This window comes from Sabethes cyaneus, chromosome 3, assembly GCF_943734655.1.
Source record: "Sabethes cyaneus chromosome 3, idSabCyanKW18_F2, whole genome shotgun sequence".
In the NCBI taxonomy this organism is placed as follows: Eukaryota; Metazoa; Arthropoda; class Insecta; order Diptera; family Culicidae; genus Sabethes; species Sabethes cyaneus.
In genome coordinates this window covers 245381081-245402014 of record NC_071355.1, presented here as the reverse complement: position 1 = coordinate 245402014, position 20934 = coordinate 245381081, and the positions used below count along the sequence as shown (strand labels likewise).

The window sequence follows — 20934 nt, the reverse complement described above, 5'->3', positions numbered from 1 at the left end:
CCTCCGTCTGGTGGGGTTAATCGGAAGGTTCAACAGCCGACCCAGAAAATCAAGTGATGCGCCGAAAATTCATCTGGCCAGCAAAAGAGCACGTCGCAGCTCGCAATTAATTAATTGCACTCCGAGCCAGCCTGAGTCGCTCGCAGCGGCCCATCGAGGGTCGTTGGACCCCCGATGCGACGTGCACGTCGCCGGCATCCATCGCCATGGTGACCAGGAGACAAAATCGAATCTGGTACCTACCTACAAACGAACGGATAGGTCGAGGCGTAATATTCGATGTCCGCACGGGGCCGATGCATTTCCATTGCTGCGCGCGCGAAGGCTTTTGAACTGCATCAATGCCATTTTGATTGAACCAATCAGACCTCGCAGTGGAAGAAAGAGACAGAGAATTGCATCTCGCAGCTGGACGCTGGATGGCGGTGCTCTATCTGCCGCGCGCGAATGACGGTCAAAGTGGACGAAAGGAGCTTGTGATACATTGTTTTTATTGGCAATTGATCGCTTGCCGACTGAACGAATTTTAAAGTTTATATCTAATGTGCTTGTGTGAGTGAAGATCTTTGAGTTTTATTATTAGGAGAGTTTTTTTTTTCATTTTCATACAGGGAACAGCTTTTCATATGGCGCTAATGCTAACACTTCGTTGGCGATGTGCTGCAATCGGGAACTGAGCTGCATCCGTAGGTCTTTTTCGATCAGTTTCACGAATTCCGGTCGTGGAATGTCGTTGAAGTGCCGATTCACGCGGGGAATGTGCGTACTGTGGTCCAAGTCGTTGATCACGTACGGACCCATGGTGAATTCTACGTCCACTCCGGTTACTCGAAGGTATTCCACGTGCTCTGGAGATTTGTATAGTTCTCCTTTCGCGCGGAATTTCGCCGTTGAACTTCCTGTAATTTTATAATAACGTTTTGTTAGTTGAAATTATTAGGGAACAAGGGACAGGGCAGAAAAAAATACTTACGCACTGAAATTGTGAGGATAGAGTTTTCGGTATCTTCCTGATCCTCCAACGATTCGCCGGAATACATTCCTAACAGTTCCAGAGCAGGCATCAGGAATGTCATGCTGAGCTCCAATTCGTCCAAATCGATACTAAACAAAAAGAAAATAACATTCAGACTCTCAGACAGAAAGGTCAATCATTCACTGCAAAATACCTCGTATCGTAAATAAAACTGTTTTTAAGTCCCAGCAAATAGCGGTTAACGTAAATGGCTTTGAATTCTTTTGCCTGATGACTGATCGTCATGTTCGGGAGCAGCAGCGGATCGAATGGAGTGATTGTCACCTTCGGTGACACCTTCCCGCTGGCCAAGAAATTGACAAAATACTGAATTGAGTTACCGACGCATTCATTCAGGTCTGGTGAATCTCTCGGGCATCCTGCGGTATCTTGTCGTCGACCTGTGTGCGAGCAGATAAAAGGATTTCAGTAACATTGATCGATCAATTATCACATCAGTTGTAAACTTACGATCACGGCTTGGTGCAGCCAGAGTTAGCTGAATTCCAGCTACCAAAAGTAGATATATGTTCAAAGAGACCATTTTGTTTCACACAGTGAAGGATCACAGCCAAAGGTTCGTAAAACGGGACTAAAACTCCGCACGGCACCAACGTTAGATCGAGACTGCGACCGAGACAGTCGATCGTCTCAGTTCACATTCAGTCGCCGTTTCAAATATGTTGCAAAAATTACTGTTTGCCAAAAAACATCCCTCCGGAAAGAAAAAGTATTGCCGTCCGCAGGACGGACCTTCCCAGAGGGAAGTCACGATCGCGCTCGCACATTCCGACGACAATGATGGCGATCAATTGAAATTCGCGTTGATTTAATTAAACGGTGGCGCTTCGGAGGACAGCACTCGCAAGCTGTCTCTTTTTCTCCCCAGTGCTCGCCGGTCCCGGAATGCAGCAAAATCGTATGCAGAAATGATGTTCTCAATTCACGGGAAGAGCTACCCACACCGAACCGATTGACCGATCTCGAACACTAAAGTGCATCCCGAGTCGCGCTCTATTTCTATTGCGGACACCCGCCGCCTCGCTCCGGCCGTTCTTCATCGCTGCCGGTGTCGCCGAATACTGCGTGCCATCGATTCACTACTCCAATTTGGTCTGCAGCAGGCAAATTCTCTTGTTATTTTCGGCCAACAATCAACGATTCATTGAGAGAAACGCCGTCGCAAATTTGCGTCAATGAACTGCGGCACTAATGAAATGCCGGTGATTGTCAAAAACGCGTGTCCAATCGATCGGTCGTTGCTAGGCCTCTGGGTGCGGAAGCTTTCGCGGGTGGGAGCGAGGGGACGAGGCGTCTTTAGTCCATGGTGGTGCTAGTTTTCATTCACCAGTTCCCGAGCGTGGGGTCGTTGTCGGTTTTTGTCCACAGCAGGTGGATGGGACGTTCGAGGCGAAGAGCAGGTTAAACGATAGGCATGTTGACCGTGGTCAGGGCGGAATTGGTCTTGCGTGCAATGTGCTTGCAGCATTTGGTGAGCTTTCGAACGGACTTCGTGAATGAGCTGGGATAGGATGACTGTCAGTTCAGTTTAATGCAATGTTGCGTGCGAGTTAAGTGATCTTCAACGCAGGATGTGGTTTGTTTCTTGGCTACAAGTAGGTCTAGGTGATAAACTAATGCTTGCTGAAGATCGAAGCAAACTGTGACGCACGTGAAAAATTGTTGTCCTTAAAAATGTTTTCACGGAGTTTGGTTAGTCCAGTTTGAACTCGGAGCTTTGTTTCATTTTGAAAGTTTAAAATGGAATTGGAAGTGGACCAAAAATTGATTTTGAAATTGAACGTTTGGAGTAATTTAAATCACGGGATGGCGTGCCCAGGCTGGGAAACATGCCCCATCTTCTTAGTAATATTTAATCATTAACAAAATGATTTTTGTAATCAAGAATTCCGTAGTTTTTAATTTAGTTTCAAGGCTAATTTAAGCTCAATTTCATATTGAAACTCATTTCTAAATTCATTCCCAATTTCTACACCGATTTCAAGTACAATTTTAAGTCTCTCGTGTAGTCTAATTTCTTCATACATGCGTACTCATTCTAACAAACACGCCAGCAGAAGCATCCCTTTCGGACTCTCGCTCTTATTTATTCATGCACTGCAACGAGTTTTTGCGAGGGTGTGTGTTTAGTCAACAGCTACAGTCGTCGCTCGTCGTTCGTCGTTGAAGCCCGAACTGCTGATACCGATTACTCGCGAGGATTCGCACGCCCGCCCGTGGGTAGAATCGAGGACGAAGAAAAGAAAACAGTTATGCAAAATTTGTATCCCAGTGCACCACGATAGCTTCACGGGCAACTGATTATTCATGAGTTTTTTGACTCGCGAATAAACTATGCAGGAAGATGATGTGAGGGTGTGCGTGTGGGTAGCAGAATGTCTGCACACAGCAACCGAGGCTGTTTCTTTTACGCCTGCGTGAGCGGTGTTAGCGTTGCCTACGGCCGGCTCGCCCTGAATCATCTAGGAAACATTTGATACTAACATGGTAAAAAGATCCCATATCTTATGATAAGCATAACCCATATTTCGCTTAACCAAAATCAAGAATTCAAAAATTGTTGAGCTGGAAAATTAGTTAACTCTAGTCGAAGGATTGAAATCTTACAGTGTAATAACGACAAAGCAGAAATAATTCGTTACGATATTGAATTGAGATCAATTTTAATGTTCATTATTGGTTACAGCTGTAGTAAGAAATTTGTAAATATCGATAGTTGAGGTAAAAACCAAAAAGCGTCTTCGCCGTTTTGTATTTTGTAAAGGTAACTCGACCCGAAGAATAGAGAAAAATAACTAGAGGTCAATAGTCCTAACAAAACGAAAAGATCTAGACAGATGTGATTTCTGCGGGGGCTGTCCCCCGTGTTCTAGCGTTACATTCGGGCTACTGTTATAATTGGGGCTAGTGCCCTTCGGGCATGTGGTATTCGACCTTTTGGTATTCGAGCTAGTGTTGTAAAACCGCACCTCCCAGCCGAGATTCGAACATAAAACGGCTGGCGTATTAGGCCAGCATCGTACCCCGAAGCTAACTGGGCGGAAGAATGAGATTGGAGGAGAAAAAACGGAAAAGAACACGAAGTAAAAAGTGACAAAACGGAAAGAAAAAGAGGAAAAACGCGAGAAAAAAAGATTAACGAAAGCAAAAAATGTAACAGAATAGCAGGAAAACTGGAAAAGAAGACAAAGGAAAAACGAGGTAGAAAGGAGGAGCATTTACAAAAAAAAACGATGAAGAATGGAAAAGAAAAGAACAAAGATGAGAGAAAAGCAAGCAAACCTTCAAGAAACTGAGGAAAATGAGAGGTGAGGTAGGGGTCAGTCCCGGCGTAGTGGTTAGCATTCACGCCTCTCATGCCGAGGACCCGGGTTCAAATCCCAACCCCGCAGAAGTCACGAATGACCCAAAAACTGGTTAAAGTGACTATAATCTAAACAAAAAAAAAAAAGAAAATGAGAAAAATAAATATAAATTAGACAGAAAATGACAAAAGAGAGCCTGAGAACGAGAAAAAATAGAAGAAAAAAAACGGCACAGAGGAAGGTAAGAACTCCAGAAAAGGGCGAAAAATCGGAAGAGAAATTGAACAGAAGAAGAAGAAATAGCGAGTAGAAAAAGAAAAAACAGATGAAAAGGGAAAACGAGACAAGAAACGAAATAGAGAACAGGAAACAAAAGAAGCTAAAAGGGAAAAGAAAAATAGCAAGAGAGAGAAAAGAAAATCGAAACGAGGTAAAAGAGGTCAAACGGGATATTAATAGACCACGGGAAAATGGAACAGAAATAAAATAAAAAAAACATGTAAAACGGACATAAGAAAAAGTTAAACCAGACTAGCAAAGTCGAAAAATGGGTGATAAGAAAGGAAAACCGGTGAGGAACGGGAAAAGAGAGCCAAAAACTGAATAAGCGTGACCGAAAATATGAAAATAGGGGGCAATACGATGAAAATAGGAAAAACGGAACAGACAAAGACGAGAAACGCGAAGGAAAAGAGAAAAAAGTGAACAATAGTAAAAATAACGTAAAATGGAAACTGGAAAGGGAAAAATAAGAAGCGAGGAGAGACGGAAAACAGGACAGAAAATAACAAAAAACGGATGGAAACATGAGGCAAACTAGGACTTAAAATAAAAAAAATAGGACAGGAAACGAAGAACAATGAACAGTAAACACGGGACAGAGAAAAGAAAAACGAAAGAAAAGAAGGCAAAACGGAAGAAAAGTGAGAGCAAAAACCAAGAAAACGGTTCATAAAAGGAGAAAAAACGTAACAAAAAGTGGAAAAATGAGATTGTTAAAGCGAAAAAACGAAACAGTAGTAAAACGTGTGAGAGATTAAGACTAAAAAGTTCTATTTTCAAGTAAGCCATCGCATTTGATTCCGTGTCCATGTATGTTTGAGAATTGCAATCGAGCTTAAAATCGGACATGCAATTGGGCTTGAAATTAAACTTGACATTGAATCTCCCTCAAGTTTTACCTCTTTTTGTTCTTTTGTTCTGTTTTCCTGTCCCATTTCTTCATTTTTAGTTTTTCTTTTCTCGCTTAGTTTTCGCTCGCACTTTTTTCTTTCTTTTTCTTCTTTTCCTCACGTTTTTCTTTTTTTTGTCCCGTGATTCTTGTTTCATTGTTCCATTTTCCTTCGTTTCCAGCCCCATTTTTTCTCATTTTCAGCTTTGTTTTTCTTCTTAGTTTTTACTCATTCTTTTTGTAAATTTCTTTCCGGTTTTCTGTCTTTTCTCTTCCCCTTTTTTTAGTTTCCAGTATTCGAAATTAGTATTCCCTCTTTTTGTTACGTGTTTTCGTTCTTTCCTCTCATCTCATTTTCCTTTTTCTGCCTGCTGTTTCCGAGTTCTGCTTCTTTTTTCGAGTCGGGTCATCCCCAATTTCAACACCGATTTCTAGTCTAGTTTCCAAACCAATTCAAACTACAGTTTCAAGTGCAATTGAAATCTAATTTATATCCAATTCCAATTCGTACTTTAGCCCTCTAGTGCCCAGGTTTTTCCTAGTTTAGAGTAGATTTGAGCAACAGTTTCTTGTAAATATGTTTTTTTTGCGTGTTGGGGAGTTACCACCGCGATCATTATTTTGATCTATTGTGGTAAAAATTTTAGTAAATTTTCTTTGCATTCACAGATGGATCACTTATGGATTAAGATGTACAAGTAGTCAGCCTCTTGCTGTTCTTCTGAAAACAAAGCAGAAAAGGAAAAATGAGATAAAAGAAAAAAACGGGAAAGAACACAAAGTAAAACATAGGATAGGAAAACAGGAAGAACAGGAAAAAGATGTACGAAAGAAAAAATATAACAGAATGGGAGAAAAAAAAGAAAAGCCTTGGGCTTAAACGTCTTTCTAAGACTTGACCCTTCTTTATCGACAAACTTCACAGCCGGCTATTAGAGTACGGGACAGTTACGGGGCTAGTGCAACAATCCTTCTGATTCCATCTAGCAGCACCGCCTAGTCAAGATTCGAATATACAACGACTGGCTTGTTAGGCCAGCATCGTACCTCGAAACCAAGTAACGTTAGAACGGGAGGGAAAACGAAACATAAAAAAGATAAAGAATCAAAAGGGAGAGGAAAAGAGGGAAAACGAGGTTATAACAAGAGCAGATCATAAGAAGAACGGATCCGACGAAAACTAAAAACCGGATACAGAATAGCTTTGTTTAAATAGCAAAAAAAAGGGGCAGAAAATGACAAAAGAGATTGCATCTGAAAACAAGGAAAAGCGGAAGAAAAAAAAAACGGAAAAACTAAACAGAAAAACCGGAAAGAAAAGAAAGAGAAAGCGAACAAAGAAAGAAGAAACAGCGGATCGAAAGAGCAAAAACGAAGAAAAAGGGAAAACGAGACAAGAAATGGAATACGAAACTGAAAACAAGAGCAACCAAAAGGGAAAAGAAGAATAGTGACAGAGAGTAAGGAGATCCGCTACAAGGAAAACGAGGTCAAACGGGATATTAATGGAACACGAGAAAATGGGACGGAAAAAAGAAGAACGTGTAAAACGCACTTAAAAAAAGGTGAACCGGATGAGGAAAAGACGGAGATAAAAAAGAAAACCGGTGAGGAACGGGAAAAGGGAGCCAAAAACTAAAGTAGAGATGGAAATACGGGGCATCAAAAAGAGGGAAATTGGTACAGACAAAGACGAGAAACGAGAAGGAAAACAGTGAAAGAGTGAACAGGCGCGAACAGGAAAGAAAATAGCAAAAAACGAGTGAAAACATGAGGCAAAATAAGGCTAAAAATAAAACAAATAAGATAGAAAACGAAGAAAAATGGAACAATGAATCAGAAACACGGGACAGAAAAACGAAAGAGAAGAAGGTCAAACGGGAAAAAGTGAGAGCAAAAATTAAGAACACGGTACATAAAAGGGAAAAAAACGTAACAAAAAGTTGTAAAATGGGATTGGAAAAGAGAAAAAACTGAACTTGCTGTGGTAATATGTATGAGAGAATAAGACGAAAAATGTCAATTTTCAAGTAAGCCATCGCGTTTAATTCTGTGTTCATGTCCGGTTGAGAATTGCAATTGAACCTAAAATCGAACATGCAATTGGACTTGAAATTAATCTCGACATTTGCCTCTCTCTCAAGTTTTGCATCTTTTTTGTTCGTCTTTTTCTGTTTTCCTGTGCCATTTCTTCATTTTTGGTTCTGTTTTTCTTCTTTTCTGTTGTTTTCTTAGTTTTCGCTCACACTTTTTTTCGTTTTTCTTCCTTTTCCCTCTTCTCCTCGCGTTTTTCTTTTATTTTGCCCCGTGTTTCCTGTTTCATTGTTCCATTTTTCTTTGTTTCTTGCTCCATTCTTTTTGCTTTCAGCTCTGTTTTTCTTCTTAGTTTTTACTCATTTTTTTGTAATTTTCTTTCCTATTTCTTTCCAGTTCTCGTCTTTTTCTTACTCTCCTCTTCGTTTTTCGTCTTCGTCTGTTATGTTTTTCCTCTTTTTGAAGCCCCCTTTTTCCATCTTTGCTGTCACACTTATTCAGTCCTCCTGTCCTCCTTTTTTTACTTATCTTTTGCCTTTTTTCCACGTTTCCTCTGTCGGTTTCTTTCTCGCTATTCTTTTCCCTTTTGGTTTCTCTTATTTTCTGTTCCGTTTTTCATTCCTTGTCTTGTGTTACCTCTTATTCTTTCCCGGTTTCGCACCTCTTCTGTTCGGTTTTTTTTATCTTTCTTCTATTTCCTCTTTCACTTTTTTTCATCTCGTTTTCTACACTTTTTAGTCCTAATTTTCCTCGTGTTTTACATTTTTCTGTTCCGCTTGCATATTTTTTACTTTTATTTTCGTTTTTCCTGATTTCCAGTCTCGTTTTTTGCTTTCTGTCCCGTATATTCCTTTTCTAGTTTTTGTTTTAGTCTATTCCGTTTTTCCTATTATTATGTTCTGCTTTTCCTCCTTTTCTGTCTCATCCTGTTTTTCGTTTTATATCGATTGTCTTCTGTTTTCAGTCTGTTCTCCTTTCTCAATTTTCTTGTTCTCGTCGGGTCTTTCTCTTTTTCTGTCTAGTCTCCTCTTGATTGCGTTTTTGCCCATTTTTCTCCCAAATTGTTCTTTTCCACAGTTTTCTCTTTTGGTGTTCCATTTTCCCTCCCATGGTGTCACGATTTTTCTTTCGCTCTTCTTTTTTAATTCATATTAGTTTTTCTTCTTTTTCTCTGTAGCGTTATTCTTCTTTTTCTATATCGTATTTTCCCGTGCTCTTTCCGTTTTTTTTTCTACCAGACAGACAAGAGGCAGCAAGTGACAGACATCTGTGGAATATGTTACGAAAATTCACTTACCTTTTTATAAGAAACTGTTTGTTCGTACAGCGCACTGCTTGATTCATTCAAAAATTTCCATTTGACAGAACATAATTTTTCGCTTTTCTTTGTAGTTGTGTAAATTGAACATAAAATCTAAAGTGAATATAAATTGGATTTAAATTGGACTTTAAACTGAGTTTGAAATCGGACTTGAAGTTGAACATGATAGCAATTAAAATTGGACATGAATTCGGACTTGAAATTGAAGGTGGACTTAAAATCAAAGTTGAAATTAGATTTGGCAATGGATATGAAATTAGGCTTCAAATTGAACTTAAAGTAGGAATTGAATTTGGACCTAAAACTAACTCAAATTAGGCTTGCAATCGGCGTTGAAATGACAGTTGAATTTGGACTTAAAATTAAGTTTAAATTAGGCTTGAAGTTCAATTTAATTTTTATTTAATGGACTTGGAATTGAAAATAGTGGCAGATTAATCCAAAAACTGCGGACTTCTGGGTTAAAGTAATTATTTTCTATTATTTTAATTTTAAAGAAAAGGTGTTATTTCGAATTAATGAAAACATAAGTCGAAAAGTCCATCAAAAACATCACTCTCAGCGGAAATTTTTACACATTCAGGTTGATAATAGTTCATAATAGTGAACCGACGGGGTACAAAAATAAATATTATTTATTGATACAAATAAAGCTCTATTTACATCGCCCTTACAGCAGGTTTTGTGTGGACCACTGATAACGACCGATTCGCTACTGTTGGCTGGGAAAGAACTGCTCGAACGGAGCTAGCCGCAGGATATCGTCCAGCAGCAGTTGGAACTTCTCCCGGAACGCTTTGGTGAATTCGTTCTCCACGATCGACAGGATGTTTCGGCCCCGCTCCAGATCGAAACTTTGGCTGTACTCCGAATAGTTGCCACTCATGGTGAACCAGCCGAATCCGACGGTATGGTCGCCGATCGTCAGATCAAAATCGGTAATATTTACCCGAACGTATATCCGATCCTCTTTCTCGTAGGTCATTCCCTTGAGGTGCATTCGAAGCGTGGAGTTACCTAAAAAGTAAACAACATTTTAAATGTTTTTTTTTTTATAAATGTGAGTTGAAAAACGCTTACGAAGAGAAGAAAACATTTTGGCCCATTCGGCGATTTGTTTTTTATTTACGAGCTCCGCTCGATACGAACCGTGAACGTCCAGTGCGGGCATGTGGAATTGCAGCGAAAATTCAAGCTTGTTAAGATCTGCCCTGAAAAGTTCAGCATTCGTTGATTACATTCAGGAGAAAATAGTTTTGTTTTAACCGAAATTATTACTTGACATCCGTTACGAACGAATTCTTGAAGCCCCGCATCTCTCTGGTCAGGAAATAGGTTTGAATGTTTTGGTTTCGTACCAGAGTGACGTCGGGGAAGGCGAGCGGGTCAATGGACATGACTTGGTTTCGATCGGATATTTTTCCATTCGACATGTAGGTAATGTAATACTGGATCGCACTTTCGATGCATTTGTTTAGGGATGATGAATGCCGCAAGCAAGCATTACTGTTTTCGGCTCCTGAAACGACGAGTGAATTCATTTTCTTTATTTTTTTTTTTTGCTACAATCAATCGGAAAAACTTCTACGCGTTGATATAAATAAAGAAAACTACTGAATCTTAAGTATGCACTTTTGAAAAATTAAGGCTAGTTCGTTACAACAAGTCGTACAGGTCTGCAGTTTTCAGTAGATCATATTTACCGTTTGACGAGAAAGGAAAATTACGCTGAGTACGTTAGTAAAGTGCATCCTTCTATCATTGTGATAAACTTGGATGCTAAAGCTTTGGAACTGGCAGGAGCTCGTGTTAACAACAAAATACCTCATGTTATTTGCAACTGGCCATCCGTAACCACAAATAATGGAACAAAATTATACGTGGAATTACCCGTGCCCAAGGTAGTTTCCAGTGTATTATCGAACATTCAAGCCGATCTGTTGTCAAATAACCTAGAAAAAGCTTGAATTCCCAACCTAAATGGTTCAATTAATTATCAAAAACCGTTCTTTTCATAACGAACATATTCGTATATGAAGATTAAAAGATTTATTTTGTTCTACTAATCGCGTCAGACCATGGTCTAGCGTACTTTGTTGAATTATCTAAAAATATTCCAATTTGTATAATTGAGTGGCCAAAGGTGGTCAAGGAAACGATTAAGTGATTTGGTTGGGAAGATCTATCACATGCGGCTTACTCACCAAATGTTCCATACGTACTTTTTCAAATTTTGTTTGGCTTAGACGGTACTGTTAAATAAATTAAAATTGTGTCAAACTGATCCATCCCTGTTTATTGGCATAATCATAAGGGACCATTTGGCATAATTCCTTAAAATCGTTTTATAATATTTCATAGTTGATTCAGGGCAAGACGGCCATAGGCCCGAAGTGTTGCCGAGGACCCGTCGTCCTAAGCGTCTCACATCTGTTTGTCATAGCCAGACATGTGTAAAAGTAAGAAACCGGATTTTTTCGGTTTTGCAGTATGTGATGGAGCATTATCATGCACTAAAATCACTTTATGCTTCCTTTTTCGGTATTGTGGCCATTTTACACACAAAGCTCGATACAAATTGATTAATTGTTATCGGGAGCGTTTAGTGAAACAGTTAATCACCTGGTTTGAGTAATTTTCCACGAAATTCGAAATGTTACACAAAAAAATCTCAGCTCAGATTCAGCTTCAGAAAAACAACTCCAGAGAGCTTGGACCATTTTCCACCAAACTAGGCATACGTGTTCCTTGACATAAGGGAATCAATACCCAAGTAACAATTCTAAAACCGCTTGGTTTTATTTGAATTTTATAAAGGTTTTATTGCTGTACGAATCACTACCTCTGGTTTCCTCAAAAATGGCGTGTTCAAATTTGATGGCGTGTCAATTTTAGCCACTCATCAATCCAATATGCAAGATAAAATTTAATGCGCATATGCTGCTCAACTACGGAAATGACTGAAAATTTATTATATATTCTTTCGGATATTTTATTATGGTTACTGTAAATCGAACAGCATGATCCGGCAGAACAACTCTACATTTTTTGCTCATGGCTATTTTCAAGTTAATAATGCTGTCTAGGTGATTTAACTTTTTACCCAGTAAGTTTTGTGCTTTAATGAAAACCGTTAGGGACTGTAATAAAATTTAAATTGTTGCTTGGGCGGCTTTCGATCTCGAACAGAACCGGCCTGTAATCGATCTGCAAAAAAATAAAAGAGCACCGGAAAGGACCAACTTCCTCACAAAGAATAAAGCATGTTTTATGGTAAGAAATTGAACGTTTGTTTTACGATTTGTTTGTTGTTTTCTACCACGAAGTTTACTCGTAAAATAAGTTACGAATGTGTCGTGCGTATAAACATAGCTGTATCCGTACGAATTATTATATTAAATGTACGAGAAAGTTCGTGACAAAAATAGTATAATAACGATGCCTATTGGAAAATAGTGAAATCTCTTTTTCTCTGACAAAACTACCATGATCGGGAGGCGACGTTGAGCTCGTTTGTCATATTTCGCTAAGAATAGCCGACTGCATCGGCAATTCACAGAAGATTGTAATGGCACAAATATATTTTCTCATGCCTCTTCGTAGCACGATCTCGTCGATAACGAAGCCAGATAATAAACGTGCATCAAATGCGTTCTGATGCAAAATGTGCTACGAAAGTTTTTTCGCACCAAATGCGAACCATTCGTAATAACATTTGCTGTAGAAAATAAACCTACGAATGTTTTTAAATGGTAAGTTTTTTTATCAACCGCGAATATAGTTTTACGAATATTTTTCTGCAAAATACGAAATTATGTTCACAGCTCAGTTTCAAGAATTTGGAAAAAGGAGAAATTACTGGAGAAGTGCGGTTGTTCATTTTATAAAAAAAGGCCATCGGCTCGACTGCTGCAATGACGTCTTACCTCAATAGCAAGAGATTTCGTAGAGCAGTATCAGGCGAGCTTCAAGCAGGCCCGTGCTTCTACGGATCAAATTTTTACTCTCCGACAAATCCGCTCGACAGAAATGTCGGGAGTACAGCATGCTTACGTTTTATGTTTTCATGGATTTCAGGGCGGCGTAGGATATAGTCGAGCGCGAACAGCTACGGCAGATATTGCACGAGAACGGTTTCCCAAGCAAACCGAAGCGGCTGATCAACGCTAGCCTGGACCGAATCGAATCGCGCAGAGGCGATGGATTAAACATGGCTATGGAAAGTGTGATTTGGCAAAGGGGAGTGTGATCGAAACGAGAGGAAAATATCTTCGGAACAACGAAGGCAGTCTATACCAGGCTAAAAACAGAAGCTGAGAGAATAGGGTTACAAATCAATGCGTCCAACACCAAATGTATGGTTGAGAGCAGTTCCAGAGAAAACAAAGTTTTCCTCCCACGGGCAGTGACTGTTGACGGTGATGACCTGAAAGTGGTTGATAAGTTCATATATTTGGAATCTCTGGGCACCGCGGATAACAAAACGAGTAACGGGCATTCTCTTTCCTTCAGAAGACGTTTCGATCTTGGATCCTTTGAGCATACACAGTCGTACAAAACTGATTGTGTACAAAACTGATTGTGTACAAAACGCTAATCAGACCTGTAGTCCTCTACGGACTTGAAACTGTAATTTTGCTTATGGAAGACATATGTGCATTTGCCGTATTTGAACGATACGGGTTGCGGATTATTGTTGGCGGAGTAGGTGCAAACGGGAAGCAGCGATTGGCGCTGGGGCATGAACTGGGACTGCAGTCACTATTTGGAGAAATTCCTATTGTACACCAGACGAAAAATGGGAGACTAAGGTGGGCCGGCCACGTCTCAATGATGCCGGACGACTGACGAATAAAATTCGTTTTCTTCAAGAACCTCACCGGTAGTGGCGCAAAAAAGTGCGTTATTTGTCGCAGAGAGTAATTCAAATATCGGTAGCAAGAAGCCAAAGTTGGTTGAAATTTTTACCCAAAATTTCAGTTGGTACACTTTAAGGTCATTTTTAGTAGTTACAACCAAGTTTTAGCTAAATCTGACCTATTCACAGGTAGAATCACTTAAGAGTGTATATTACCGCTAGAAGCAACGTATTGTCACTGCAAAACTGGCTATCTTCAATTTATCAGAAAATTTAGCAAATCAGGCAAAAAGTACAAATTCGGCTTTATATGTCGGAAGACCGGCCTTTTTGCCGGAATGACCGGCCACCGGCTTTGCAAGTAAAAACCGGCCAAAAACCGGCCACTTGGCAACCCTACGCTCAATCCACAAGTTCTAATCGAGCTGGTGTGGGGTCCAAACCACACATAAGTTTTCCAGTATCGGACGTACAAGAGAGCAGTACAAGGCTTTTAGGCAATGAGGATCCTTGAAGTCTCGTACTCGTCCTATTCTAACGATGAACCCTAATTGTCTACTCGCTTTAGACACGATCGCCGTAAGGTGTCTGTCGAATGTCAGCTTTCTGTCAAGAATAACGCCCAGGTATTAACGTGATCCATTCTCTTTAGCGCTTGCCCATTAATAGCATACTCGAAGAGAATCGGCGTTTGAGTTCGGTGAAGAGTAATTACTTCACATTTAGCAGTGCTAATAAGCAAGCAATTCAGTTTACACCACGTCGTAAATTTATCTAATAAAAGCTGCAGACAATAACAATCTTCTAAGCTACGATTCGTCAAGTAGATTTTGAAGTCATCGGCGTTAACAAGTCGACATCCATTGTCTATAGCATGAACTGCGTCATTGACAAATATAATAAAAAGAAGTGGCCCAAGAATGCTACCCTGCGGTACACCAGATTCGTTTGTGAATGCAGATAATAAATCCGATCCAAGCTTGACTTGTAAAACTCTATCACACAGACATGATTTTAGCGACGTGACAAACTTGTGCTTTACGTTCGGTTTCCAAAATACAGTTCGACTACTACTACTACTACTACTACTACTACTACTACTACTACTACTACTACTACTACTACTACTACTACTACTACTACTACTACTACTACTACTACTACTACTACTACTACTACTACTACTACTACTACTACTACTACTACTACTACTACTACTACTACTACTACTACTACTACTACTACTACTACTACTACTACTACTACTACTACTACTACTACTACTACTACTACTACTACTACTACTACTACTACTACTACTACTACTACTACTACTACTACTACTACTACTACTACTACTACTACTACTACTACTACTACTACTACTACTACTACTACTACTACTACTACTACTACTACTACTACTACTACTACTACTACTACTACTACTACTACTACTACTACTACTACTACTACTACTACTACTACTACTACTACTACTACTACTACTACTACTACTACTACTACTACTACTACTACTACTACTACTACTACTACTACTACTACTACTACTACTACTACTACTACTACTACTACTACTACTACTACTACTACTACTACTACTACTACTACTACTACTACTACTACTACTACTACTACTACTACTACTACTACTACTACTACTACTACTACTACTACTACTACTACTACTACTACTACTACTACTACTACTACTACTACTACTACTACTACTACTACTAGTAGTAGTAATCATTTGCGGGCTAATTTCAAAAATATCAAGATCAATAAGGTCAACAGGAACAGGTTTCAGCAGCACGCAAAGCACTATCATCTGAAGAAGGCTTAGCGGCGAATACCGAGGAAAAAAATCAGAGGGGTTGTGTACAAGACACGACCGCATAGGTAACACAAGACTACGTAAGTCTCTTTGTAATGATAGTAGCATGTATCCACGCATGTAATAATAGCGCCTCAAATCTTACTTTAACATCAAACACTATTTACATATATATTTATTTTGATTCAAAAAATTGTTATGTCAAAATGGCTTGACTGTGCTGTAGGTTGAGAAATTCAAATTTTTGCATGTCGATAATTTTTCACATGGTTTTACTCATATTCATGATTGCAAGCTACTATATAAGTAAGTTAAAGTTGTTTGCAAAATGATTTGTACCTTCCTGTCTCATGCCGAGTTGACGGTCAAACAAAAATTGATATCACTTCGGATCCCTCCTGCCTTGTCCACCATTTTCGAAAGAAATTAATCTTAATGTAATGCTTGACTATTGTAACTATGTATAGAATTGCAGGCAACTAACTGACGTAAAGCAACAAATGAAACGTTCAAAACTATTCTCGGATAAGAGAGTGGGTGATTTTCCTCGCTTTGAGAATTACTGCGTCACGTCACACACTAATATTCCTTCACTCAGCCTTGTTTCCGAGTAAGGCAACAGTTCCGAACAAATTATTGCAGTATATGGAGACAATCCGGCGAAAGGAAAGGGCGGCCGCTCACTTTCTATGAAGTTTCACCTTCAGGACATCAAATTGGGCTAGATTTAATGTTTAAACGATAACACCGGTTGAACAAGAGGGCTGAAAGAGCTGGTCGCAGTGGTCCAAGGTCCCCAACAAGGAAGAGGGCTGATTTGGCACTCTGGCATACTCCCCAAGCACAGATATCAAATCGGCCTAGATTTAATCGCGTTCGTAAGGAACTTTGTTGGGACTAGGAGATTTTGTCACTCTTTCTGGCGTACTTTCCAAGCACAGATATCAGGTTCAATCGTTGCAAAGAATCTTTGACCTGTTGGGACGGGGAGATTTTGTCACTTTTTTTCTAAAAATACGTTGCGACCAATAACGAAACGAGGATTGCCAGTTGGACAATGCTTCATTATTTTCAATTTTTCAATAGTGCATACTTTGAATGCGTAGAAGATTTTTCGATTGATTGGTGCAAAAATATTTAAAATCGCTCGCGAAACCGTTAAGCTTTTAGCGCTCAAAACCAAATCATTTTTTGTGACGCTCGCACTTTTCGATTTTTCGGAATGACACCCTATCCCAAACCTTGCCGTAAGACGTGGTCCTACGTCAAAAACCTTCCGGAAAGCTCACACGCAGCAGATCCCGAGCATGATTCCTCATGATCGAGGTACACATCAGTAGTAGTTGAGCGGCATTTTCGTTTTGAATTTACAAAATTCCAAAATTTTTTCGGATTCCTGTGCAAATCTGTTTCGATTCTCAAAACATATGATTTGTAAAGACTGGAATTCAAAACGTTAATGATACTTAAAACGAGTCAAAAACAATTGTTAAATTCTGAGAATTTGGTACATTTTTATTTATTTCATTAATATGGCAGAATAATGATCTCACTGAATCTTGCAGTATTCAAAGCCAATTTGAAAATGTGGTTTTCAGTTATTGCGAAGCCTTAAAAAGCATAAGCCCAGGCACTAACTGTATCAGGAACAAACTCAAGCCGTGAATATCAAAGCAACCCTTGGCCCTTAGCGACATTCAAGTACATATAGTGAACCAGGTTAATGTTATGAATGATAATTGTAGATCTCGATTCCGAAGGCAAAGTAAAATGCAAATTTCGGTATCTGGGAAATTGAATATAAATTGGTTAAGATAGTTCACAGTTCGTGACAATCATTCTGTCACCCATCACCAGTATGAACTAGCAGGAATAAATATCTTAGAGAACTTAGAAAATCTATGTGGCATTACAAGTTTGGGCACAGTTTGTCACATTGTTAGATTAATATGCTAATGAATGATAGTGAATGCATCTATTTAAACGAACCTGTGTTCAGTGCCCCGAGGGGGCAGGATAATTATGAGTACATTTTTCTGTGAGTAGTTTCAGCACTGGAAGCATATGTAATATGTGTAATTAGCCTTAACAGCTGAGTGCAATACCTTTCACTCAACTCAACTCAGCTTAGCTTAACGCACTGACGGAGTAACTAGATCACCTTGTATTGCTTTGTTTACATCTGGTATGCAAATCTGTTGGTAAGAGTATAACCTACCCCACCTACCTATGCGTTAGGGGGATCTATTGGAACTAATTTCTAACGAACAAAACTTGTCTAGCAGGCAATGTGACAGAGGTTAGGATCACGTCAAAATAAAGCATATCAAAATAATTCGTCATTCACTTGACATGTGAAACATAAAGCAGTGAAAACGGTATTAATGTAAGTTATTTTAGCAAAAAAATTAAGTATGTTTTAGCATGACTTGATATTGACAGGTCAATGAAATTTGCCGAATGACTTTGATGGCCCACTAGTTTATTATTTATCTAAAAAAAGTTAAATTTTAGTTAAAAAATATTGCTTAAGCATACACACGAGTTCTGTCATTTCCTCAGTAGCATCTTCACCAGTTAATGCCATGCAGAAGAGCCTCTACTCGGGCGCGGTGATCAGGAGCAAGCACAAGTTAGTTCTACTTACTTATGATGACGAGCAAGCAAGTCAAGTGTACGCGCAATGTTTCAAGGCCAATGTCGAGTGTGAATAACTTGCCCCAACCCGTTGTTGCTTTGCTCTTTCTTCTTTCAACCGACCAACCGATCAACCCGTTTTGCGCGCTTCACGATCCCGCGATCCAGCGGAGGGCAGCCCATTTGTACGATAGGAGACAATTACCCCGAGACGATCCCATCTCTCACTGACCACCGGCCGGTTCGATCCCTTACTCTCTCTCTCTCTCCACTCTACTTGAGGAGAATAAAGTAATATGCCAAGCACAATTTACGCACTCTTCTTTCTTCCGCGTATGTTCAATCACTAACAACGCGGAACAATCTTCCATTTAACAATCTTCCATTTCCGGAAGTCTTCTACGTCTACAAGAAGAGCACACGCGGCGCCCTGCTTTTTTGCGGTTTAATTCTCGGATTCCGGCTGTGATTTATGACCCCATTGATAGCTGCCACGATTACGGGTTCTATTTCTGTACACCACAAACCGATTAGGATTAGGGGAAGCACGGGCACCAGGAGCCAGGAGTTGCCAGGAAAGAAATTGGAACACTTACGCGGAGATCCGTCGGCAACCGTTAGAATTCCTGCCAGTAGCAGCAGCGGCGTCACAACCGCAAACGTCACCGGACCGAGCTTCCCAGATGGCATCATATTGCACTCCGTTGTCGCTTGCTTCACGAAACCAAACCCGCTTATCACACACTATCGCCCAGCCAGACGCAACAACACTCCCTTCGGACGCGAAAGTAAGTTCACGAATGAAATTCTTTCCGGACCGGAGCCGTTTGCTCTAACGAGAAGCATCATCCAGCCAGCCTGCGGACGAACGAACGGACCAATAAACCTAAGCGGAGAAAGAGACTGAATGATGGTCATTTTACGATCGTCAGAATGATGATCGTCAGCACAGTCAGTGCAATTATTATCAGTGAAGAAGCCGGCCGGACGGTCGGTCGGTCGGTCCGTTCTCTGAATCAAATCGCCGGCTCACCGTACAGTATCAGATACGGCCTCACATGATTGAACAACTTAAAAGTGATTTACAGTTCGCAATTTGGTCCGACAACGGTAGAAGGTAATAAATAACACTTCGACTTCGAGAGCACGGCGAAACGAGAGTGATCTTTCAGTTGTACGCAGCAAATAGACGGCAGAAAGATGATAATGGCAAAGCAAACTCCTGTAAATAGGTTCATTCCCATCATTATAGGTATGGTGGAAGGTATGGTTATCAACCGGTTTGCTTGCTGTAGGTACCTTCCTAGTAAGGGCGCTCTATGCTCGCATGCATGGTGAGAAAGTGCATAGCGAGTGCCCGGAGGCTTGGAATAACTCATAAATCCTGTTTCAATTTTGCTATGTATGGTGTTGTGGTGTGCCGGTGCTTTGATCAAAAGCAGAGAGGTGAAGTGGCAAAGAAATGACCTGCCCGGTCGACCGGCAGTGTTCGGCTCAACATTGTAAAACCTGATCAGAAATTCTTGCGTGTACCACCCCTGCGTGCCTGCCTGCTGGGAAATGACTCATCCAAGGCCGTCACCTCCCATCGGGGTAAGTGATAAGGAAGCAAAAGTGTGAACTGCGCGCCCTGATGCCGATGCGCTGCGCCGGTCGAAGAAAACAAGAAAGGGCAATTCTGCCGGCAATCGTAGGAATGATATAAATATGGCAGAAGCCTCACTCCTACTGTCCATTGAGGGAGATGTGCTGCCGCGAGATGTAAGATCGCAGTCTCCACTGCAGGAAAAATAGCCATCGTACAAATTGGTATGATTTGATAAAATATCAGCGAAAGTAGTGTGACTGCAGCTGAAACTGACTCTGCATTCTGTGTCAGATTCAGATAGTAGATTTGCAACGAGGAAGAATCTTTATTTGAAGTCAAATATTATCTAAATTTGTAATTTTAATTTTCCATGGAATAATTCCAGATAAAGTCTAGTAATTCTGATGCTTTCCGATTAAATGAAGATGATAAATGTTTTTCATTAGCTTTAATCTAGTTGAACATTTATTAAATTACAAAACAGAGTTTGACACAATTGAATTCCTGTCCTGTTGATTGTTTGAATTCCTGTCAAATCATGACTGAACTGCCATATCAGACAGCACAAAATCATGAATAAGAGTTCATGATTTTGCGTTGTGTTGTACTGCAAGAAGCTCGTGATATCATGATTATTATTCATGTGTATTTTTATAAATCATAAGCTAGAAACCTGGAATCATGAGTCATTTTGTTTGTTTTGGAGATCAAATTTCTATCCGTGTACGCGTTTGATTAGCCCATATAGCAGCTAAATAATCGCCTACGAGTCCTCCACTTTTTCTATGATCCAACCAACTCGGAGAATGATTCACTTATTTGCAAAATGCTGTTCTTTTCATATCAAATCACAGTTTTGATAAAAACTTGAGAGCCTTCGGCTAGATTATAGTGACCAGATTTTTTTGGCATAAATGCGAGACATATTGAATGACTTATTTGCTTAAGGGGACCCTACTACTACTTTTGTGATTTTTTTTTCGGTTGTTGGAATTAAAGTGAAGTGTTGGGATATTTTTTAAATGCATAAACATTATGGTACATAAGCAATCGGATTTCAAACAAGCTTCTTCAAATAGTCAGCCTTTTCGCATACGCACTTATCACCAAACTCCGACCAACACAA

The 20934-nt window shown here is 39.9% G+C and overlaps 2 protein-coding genes across 2 annotated transcripts; both read right to left on the bottom strand.

Annotated features, from left to right (window-relative positions):
- Positions 1-603: 603 nt before the first annotated feature.
- LOC128744224 (uncharacterized) lies at positions 604-1559 on the bottom strand. The gene is made up of 4 exons (XM_053841064.1): positions 1493-1559; positions 1170-1416; positions 974-1104; positions 604-899 (listed from the first exon to the last, which is right to left on the bottom strand). Exons 1-4 carry the CDS (start codon positions 1557-1559, stop codon positions 604-606), a joined length of 741 nt encoding a protein of 246 aa, XP_053697039.1.
- A 7872-nt stretch (positions 1560-9431) lies between these two features.
- On the bottom strand, positions 9432-19003 carry LOC128743704 (uncharacterized). Its single transcript, XM_053840330.1, has 4 exons — positions 18817-19003; positions 10146-10386; positions 9948-10078; positions 9432-9884 (listed from the first exon to the last, which is right to left on the bottom strand). The coding sequence occupies exons 1-4, from the start codon at positions 18911-18913 to the stop codon at positions 9580-9582; spliced, it is 774 nt and encodes a 257-aa protein (XP_053696305.1). The 5' UTR covers positions 18914-19003; the 3' UTR covers positions 9432-9579.
- Between the last annotated feature and the right edge of the window lie 1931 nt (positions 19004-20934).

Bases quoted from the DNA above. Each gene is read 5' to 3' on its own strand.
- LOC128743704 (XM_053840330.1), bottom strand. From the start codon at position 18,913: ATGATGCCATCTGGGAAGCTCGGTCCGGTGACGTTTGCGGTTGTGACG. The intron at 10,387-18,816 runs GTAAGTGTTCCA...TCGTCGTTTCAG, and splicing joins GGTTGCCGACGGATCTCCGC to GAGCCGAAAACAGTAATGCT. The intron at 10,079-10,145 runs GTAATAATTTCG...TGAACTTTTCAG, and splicing joins TCGTTCGTAACGGATGTCAA to GGCAGATCTTAACAAGCTTG.
- LOC128744224 (XM_053841064.1), bottom strand. From the start codon at position 1,559: ATGGTCTCTTTGAACATATATCTACTTTTGGTAGCTGGAATTCAGCTA. The intron at 1,105-1,169 runs GTATTTTGCAGT...CTTTTTGTTTAG, and splicing joins AGTTTTATTTACGATACGAG to TATCGATTTGGACGAATTGG. The intron at 900-973 runs GTAAGTATTTTT...ATAAAATTACAG, and splicing joins TATCCTCACAATTTCAGTGC to GAAGTTCAACGGCGAAATTC.